Consider the following 7435-nt stretch of genomic DNA (forward strand, 5'->3'; position numbering starts at 1 on the left):
GGGAGTGGCGGGGGAGGAGCAGCTGCAGAAGAAGAGGCCCCACCTCCTCTGGGCACAAGGTCTGTGGGCCCAGACTGCATCCTTTACGGCCCCCCAGGGAAGGACGAGGGGACAGGGCGGGGGCCAGGGTGTCGCTGAGGACCACAGTCACACCCCTCCATATCGCGGCCGGGCTAGGAGGGGATATGAGGAGAGGCTGACCGCGGCGGCCGTGGAGGTGGGAAGAGACCCCTGGCAGGAGGGGGGCAGGCACAACTCCAAATTATAAATAACGAGGGAGGAAGGAGACAGAGAGCCCCCTCTCCGCCAGGCCCTCAGCCGACGCCACTGAGAAGGCCAGTGGCCAGGCAGAGGTTGAACCCCCTGAACCTGGGCAGCCCTCGCTTTGTGAAAGCAGGACTGGGGGGCCCTGTCCACATGTTCTGAAGGGGAGGGAGGTCAATAAGTGGAATTTATCAGGCAGGGAGGGGCCTAACAATGGAGAAGTGACACTGCTGACCTCTGCCCTCAGCAGAAACCAGCTTCACGTGCCAGGTGTGCAGCAAAGACTGAGGAGGAGGCCGAGGCCTGGGCAGCCGCCAGCTCAGGCCCACAGATGGCTCCTCACCCCGCCCGGAGGGTAGTCTTCTCACCTGCCTGGTCGGGACACTGCCCCAGCCCCATCCCAGGCCCAGCTTCCCAGAGACATTCGTGGAGGGACTAGAGCAAAGTCAGGGAGGCTGGGGGCAGTGAAGGCCTTTACACAACCCAACACACCCCTTGACTGGGAAAGGAACTGGTGGAGTAAAAGCCTTGCATTCGGATATTTTCCCTAAGGATTTTCACATCCATTATCTTGTGTTCAGCCTCACAACAGTCCTGAGAAGTATCAATACATCACACAAGTATTATTTGGCCCACTTTAAATATAAAGAGACAGAGGCTGGGGCAGGGAAATGAGTTCCAAGTCGCAGAGCAGGTTGTTTGCAAAGTTCTCTTCACTGTGCTCCGCGCCCCATGGTTTTGCACAAGTAGCAGGGGCACAGCCTGGGCCACGAGGGTGGCTGGTGCCTTCTAAGAGGTCTCCGGGAGGAGCCATGGCCACCTGTGCTGCAGGGTTTGCCTGCCCTCTCGCTCTCTCTCGAGGTCTCCTGCTCTCCTGATGCTGTGTAAATGAAGGTACAGGGACAACTGCCGGGAGGGAGGGAGAGACAGAAGATGTGCGCTCTGAGCTCTTACCTGCTCTGGTCAGCGTCCTGCAGGGAGATGCCGGAGTCCCAGTCCACGTCCCCTGCTAGTCGCTCTAGGACCCAGAACAGAAGCAGAGATCAGGGCAGAGCCAGAAACTGGGCTCTCAGCTGCCACTTGAGAAACATGGAGGAGAAAGTTTTCTCCAGAAGCCATTTACTTCCCAGATGACTCCGACCCCCGAGGCGGAGGCATAGCCTGTCATGGTGACTGCTGGTGGGCACTGTCATGCATGAGCTGAGGGATGCCCCAGGGTCCCCTCAGGCACTGGGTGAGGGAAGAAGGAAGGGAAAAAGCTGCCTCCGAGGGCTGAACGCTGAGCTCAGACTGACAGGACGCTAACCCTGTTTGTGGAGAATGGCTCCTACCAAGAGCACAGTGAGGTCCACTGTGGGGTGAGGATGTGTCATCTGAGGGAGGTGCAAAAAGCTACTCTAGAAAGAGCTACAAGCCACAGGGAAGAGACTGTGGTAGCCTCCACCCCAAGGATAGAGGATGGCCTCCCATCGGTCTGGGGGATCTGGGGGGACTTTAGCAGATGGAGCTGAGGTGGTAAAGAATCTCTGTCAAAGCCAAGACTAAGCGGACATCCTGATGAATTTGGTGACAGCCAGCCGTGCTCTCCCCCTTTCCTGCCCCACCCTTCCGTGGTAACCCCCTTCCTCCTTTCCTTCTCCTGGACTCCCTCCTGTGCCTCCACCACCACACCCACAGAGTGGGCCTTACCTGGCACAGCTCTGTCCCGGGATGAAGTCCAGGCTGGGCTTCCCACCTTGGAGGGGCCCTGCCCCCCAACACTTAGCATCTCCTGCAGCAGAAGGCGGTTCCTCTCCACACGGTCAGACAGGGACAAGGTGCTGCCCCCGGTGCCCAGGGCCCCCAGGTCTCCAGTTCTCCAGAGCTCCCCCAGCAGGGCTGGCCTGGGGACGAAGTCCTCTTCGGACGTCAGAGACAAGCTGTCCAGGTCTTCCTGTGTGACGAGACCATCCTGCAGGGGGTATGACCTTCCTTTCCTCAGGCTGGGCCTGTGGGTGATTTTGTTACAAGGACCAGAGCCCTCAGGCTGGCTTGGAGTGACTCTGTGCATGGGGCTCTCTTGCAAAGAGCTGGGCCCTGGCGGCACAGCCCTGTCGTGGTCAGGCAGTGTCCGTACTGCTTCTGGAGGCCACGGGCTCCTCCTGTTCCAGCTCTGGAGCCCAGAGGCAGGCGACCTGGGAGGCCCAGGAGCCCTGTTCCTGGTGGACTCCACCTCAGTGACGCTGCTATCCAGCAACCCATCGTTTGGATTCTGAGCATGATGGACCACCAAGGCATCAGGTAGGGAAGACCCCTGTGATGGAGTCCTGGTTCCACCCACCTTGACTCGTCTGCACTTGGGTTTCTTGAGGGATGGCCACTCGTAAGAAGTGAGGCAGGGGCTTGCCCCCTGTTTGCCTGCTGTCATCTTCTCCTTCAAGGCCCTCACCTTGGACTCCAGCACAGAGGGGCCTTGGACCTGTATCCCCTGTGCCCCAGGAGGCTGGGGGGCCATCAGGCTGGGTGTTCTGTCTTCTCGAGAACAGGGCCAGTATCTTGGGAGGTGTCCATTCTCTGGCTGTGGCTCAGGGCCACTTCTCTCCACAGTTGAGGTCACCTCCATGGAGCTGGCTGTTCTGCTCTCTATTTTGGGTCCTCTGGAGGAGAAAACAGACAGAGCTCCTTAGACCCAGCACCTGGCTAGCTCCAACAATCTCCTGGGTCCCCAAAGTGCCTTGGGATAAAGCCCTGTCCAGAGAAAAATAACTTGGGGTCAGAGCAGGGGATGCCCCCTAGACAATGTGAAAGCACCTCAAAGAGTACAAATCATTGGACGGTACACATAAGTTATTACTGAGTTTTTTCTTCCAAGTCTAAGTAGTGTTCTCGTTTTTCTACCCCCATTTTACATGTGGGGCACAGTGGAGAGTCAAACAACAACCAATCTTCTGCCCAATGTGGACCAGAGTGAAAATGGGGGCCAGATTTCCCAATCCCTGGGCTCTTGCCTTCCTGATAGGTGTCAGGCCTCAGAGGAGGATGGCAACATCTGCTAAGGGCCAACAAGCTCTTCCCTTTCCAAGGGGAGCCAATGCAGAGGATGGACTTCAGGAAGACACCACCCAGGATCTGACCCTCTGGCAGAAGGGGCCCCCTCTGCTCAAACTACAGGAGCGCAGCAAGGGGCTGTGCCCACAGGGCGGCCAGGATCAGGCACCAATGCCTATCAACATCTGCTCTGTGCCAGGCAGGCCTGCAAGCACTTTCAAACATGCTCTCGCAAATAATCCTCACGCAGTTCTGCCGGAACAGGATTATTATCCTCATTTTTACAGACAGAGAAACTGAGGCACAGAGAGATTTAGGTGACACGGGAGTTAAGGGAGGCCCGGTTGGGAACACAGAGCTTCTCCTCCCAAGGCCAGGGCTCTTCCAAAGCACTCAGTGACCGTGTACCCCCATTCCCCTACTCCTATAAGAATATTGGTCTAGACAGGTTAAGTGACTTGCCCAAATTACACAGCCCCTTGGTGGCACAGTTGATGTCAATGTCTTCAGAGGGAACAAAAGTGAGCACGAGATTTTACTCACCAAGTTGTTCTGTGCACACATACATGCCACAATGTCTGAAAATTTATCCTGCTCTCTGAGAACATGCTTCGTCTCCATCATACATCTAGATATGTCCCACTTGAAGTAAACTGCATGTATTTACATAAATACATGCATCCATATTGACACAAATTACAAACAAGAAGTTATTCACCTCATATATTGACCAACGATTCACCACAGAATTCTCTCAAATGCCAAGTCCCTCTATAGTCACTTACTACAATTCAATTTTTACGTTTCAAGAATACACATATTTCACCAAGCAAAATACACACACAGTGTGTATGTTACCTCAGTTTTAAGCCTGTGAAGTTTAAGGCCTATCTTTGGGAGGAAGAGATCATTTACTACACCAGTTAACCTAGAAGTTACCAGCTTTGTCTTGGCAGCCCGGCCAGCCGTTCCTTTCTTCTAAGGATCAATCCAGAAAGCAGGGGATGTGACGGTAATGGGAGCAATTTCAGTCACATTACAAGAACTTTCGGGCTAACTCGAACAGCATTCCAGAGACCATCCATCTCCGGAGACCTGGAAGGATGCGACCTTCCCCTGCGGAACAGTGGGTATCGACTTGTGCAGCTTGGCACCGCCGAAGTCTACGGCCCAAGTGCTGTTACTTCTCTAAGCCGGAGACGCTGAAATGAAGACGGACGTGACAGACGGGCCTCCCCTGCGACCCTCCCTTCCCGCTCCCCACTGGCGGTCCTGCCACCCCCGGCCCGCCCGTCGCCTCGCCTCCTCCGTACTCACTGAAGGCTGCCGCCGGCAGGTCGGGCCGCCGCCTCCATCCCTTCCATCCCCGGCGAGGCCGGGGCCTCCTCTCCCCTCCTCTCCCTCCCGGGCCCAATTCGGGGACCCGGGCGCGCGGGCTCGGCCGGGGTTCCGAGAGTGCGGCCCGCAGGCCTCGGCCCTCGGGGCGCTCCCGGCTTGGCTCCCGGCTCTGCGGGCCGCCCCGGGGCTCCGAGTGGGGGCGGGCCAGAGGAGCCGACCCGCGGGCCGCGGCCTCCCTCCGGGTCCGGGGAGGGGACGCGGGGTCGGGCGGGGAGGAAGCGGCATGGGCTGCTAGCTCATGGTTCGGCCACGAAGGGGAAAGAGGCCAAGCCCGGCGCCTTCCCGGCCGGGACGGGAAGAGGGAGCGGGAGAGCAGAAAGGAGGGGCGGCGGAAGGGGCTAGAGGAGCGGCCCTGGCCCCCACCCCGCCCCGCCGCCCTCCGCGCTCGCCGCGGCCCCCGGCAACAGCATTCCAGAGACCATCCATCTCCGGAGACCTGGAAGGATGCGACCTTCCCCTGCGGAACAGTGGGTATCGACTTGTGCAGCTTGGCACCGCCGAAGTCTACGGCCCAAGTGCTGTTACTTCTCTAAGCCGGAGACGCTGAAATGAAGACGGACGTGACAGACGGGCCTCCCCTGCGACCCTCCCTTCCCGCTCCCCACTGGCGGTCCTGCCACCCCCGGCCCGCCCGTCGCCTCGCCTCCTCCGTACTCACTGAAGGCTGCCGCCGGCAGGTCGGGCCGCCGCCTCCATCCCTTCCATCCCCGGCGAGGCCGGGGCCTCCTCTCCCCTCCTCTCCCTCCCGGGCCCAATTCGGGGACCCGGGCGCGCGGGCTCGGCCGGGGTTCCGAGAGTGCGGCCCGCAGGCCTCGGCCCTCGGGGCGCTCCCGGCTTGGCTCCCGGCTCTGCGGGCCGCCCCGGGGCTCCGAGTGGGGGCGGGCCAGAGGAGCCGACCCGCGGGCCGCGGCCTCCCTCCGGGTCCGGGGAGGGGACGCGGGGTCGGGCGGGGAGGAAGCGGCATGGGCTGCTAGCTCATGGTTCGGCCACGAAGGGGAAAGAGGCCAAGCCCGGCGCCTTCCCGGCCGGGACGGGAAGAGGGAGCGGGAGAGCAGAAAGGAGGGGCGGCGGAAGGGGCTAGAGGAGCGGCCCTGGCCCCCACCCCGCCCCGCCGCCCTCCGCGCTCGCCGCGGCCCCGGTCCCGGCCGCCCGCGCCCTGCGGAGCTGCCCCTCCCGGCGGCGGCGAGCGATGCCCTCCAGACGTCTAAGCGGCGAGCACGCCCGCAAGTCTGGGGACTCGGACGGGGCGGGGGCTGCCTTCCGGGCCGCCGGACCTAACCTCTCGCGGCCCGGGTCGCCCAGTCCGCCCGGCGAGCGCCCGCAGCCGAGGCTTCTGGGAGAGCGCGGCCGTGGGACGCGGCTCCACGCGAGCCAAAGCTGCGGAAACACCACTTTCTCCCAGAGCTTCGCGGGAAGGAGTGTAACCCTACACCCGGGGCGTGGGGAGGAGGCTTGGCTGTGGGCTGTCTGGGTGGAAGCTGAGGAATGCCCTTTGTTTAGACAACTTTTCCGGAGGAGTCGCCCTCTCCGAGGGGCCGTCTCCTTGGAGGTCAAGGTCATTTGTTTCCGCTTTCCAGCGGCGCGAGGGGACCCGTAGTGGACGAGAGTTCCCTCATCCTGTCCCGCTAAGGGGAGAGCCAGGTGCCTGCAGTGGCAGTCGCCTTGAATGGGGACCGATTCTCGGGGGTTCTGGGCACTCCTGAAGATCCCTTGTCACTTTTTCCAGACCTGGGATCAAGTAGCTGCAAAGGACTTTACCAGCAGCTGTGGCCCCAACCAACGGGGCTTTGCTTTCTCTTTCCGCCCAGAGGGAGGGGACAGGTCCCCAACTATTTCCAAACCTATTTTTCCACTACAAACGGGAAACAGTAAGAGAATTAGGACCCAGGAGGTTCCGGAAATCTCTACAAAGGAAAAGTGCTGATCGTTTCCTTCTGCCAACAAGCTTCACTCTCTAGCGCAGTTGCTCTCTATTTGCACTGAGGCACTAGTCACCATCTAGATGACAGACCTAGCAACTGTAAGGACCACGCAGTGCGTTAACTGCCGCGCAGAGCCAGGAAGGGTGGCAGGGAAGGATGGTAAGGAGGCCTGCCCTTAAGTGAGTAGGAGTTACCCTGCAGAAGAGGGGGAAGGGGGCATCTGGGCAGGGCAAAAGCATCCAGGTCTGAGAGCAGCTGTTTGGGGAGCTGTGGGTGGACTAACCTTGGGCTAATTTAGGAACCTGGGAGATTATCTAGGGCAAACCCACTGTGTTACCGAACGGGCCCAAGGTCACACAGCTCTGGGACAGGTGGTCTCCAGAGTCGTGGGTAGTGCTCTTGCAGTTAACATATTCCCAGAGGAAGCGGTTCCTCCAACAGGGCATTTACCATTCTGTGCTTGTTAGTACTGATCACTTCATAATACAGTAACTAGTACCATTTATGGAGGGCGCCCTGTGCACCTGGCATTGGGTTAAGCGCCTTACATTCCTTGTCTCACACTGCAGCCTTAAGAGATGGGTACTGTTTACTGTCTCCTTTCTACAAATGACGAAACTGAGTTAGGTGATCTGCCCAAGGTCACAGAGCTAATAAGTCCAAGACCCTCACATTAACCACACAGTACAGTGCTGTTGCCAGCGTTCTGCGTGTTCAACATGGAAAGATTCCGTTTAAAGAAGCACAAATAATTGTGAAGTGCTGTGATAGTCAAATTATGTTGCCCTGATGGTCTGGCCCTTACATTTCTGGATCCTTTCTGC

At 59.2% G+C, this 7435-nt stretch overlaps 1 protein-coding gene across 1 annotated transcript in view; it reads right to left on the reverse strand.

Annotated features, from left to right (window-relative positions):
• The window catches only part of KIAA1614 (KIAA1614 ortholog), a 36595-nt gene extending 31940 nt beyond the window's left edge, over positions 1–4655 (reverse strand). Inside the window, exons 1-3 of the mRNA XM_007448512.1 lie at positions 4609–4655; positions 1954–2900; positions 1219–1282 (exon numbers count right to left, since the gene is read on the reverse strand). Coding sequence (XP_007448574.1) covers positions 1219–1282; positions 1954–2900; positions 4609–4655 — 1058 coding nt within the window. The remainder of the gene's footprint in view (positions 1–1218; positions 1283–1953; positions 2901–4608) is intronic.
• Between the last annotated feature and the right edge of the window lie 2780 nt (positions 4656–7435).

The sequence above is a fragment of the Lipotes vexillifer genome, unplaced genomic scaffold (assembly GCF_000442215.2).
Source record: "Lipotes vexillifer unplaced genomic scaffold, Lipotes_vexillifer_v1.1 scaffold76, whole genome shotgun sequence".
Classification (NCBI taxonomy): domain Eukaryota; kingdom Metazoa; phylum Chordata; class Mammalia; order Artiodactyla; family Lipotidae; genus Lipotes; species Lipotes vexillifer.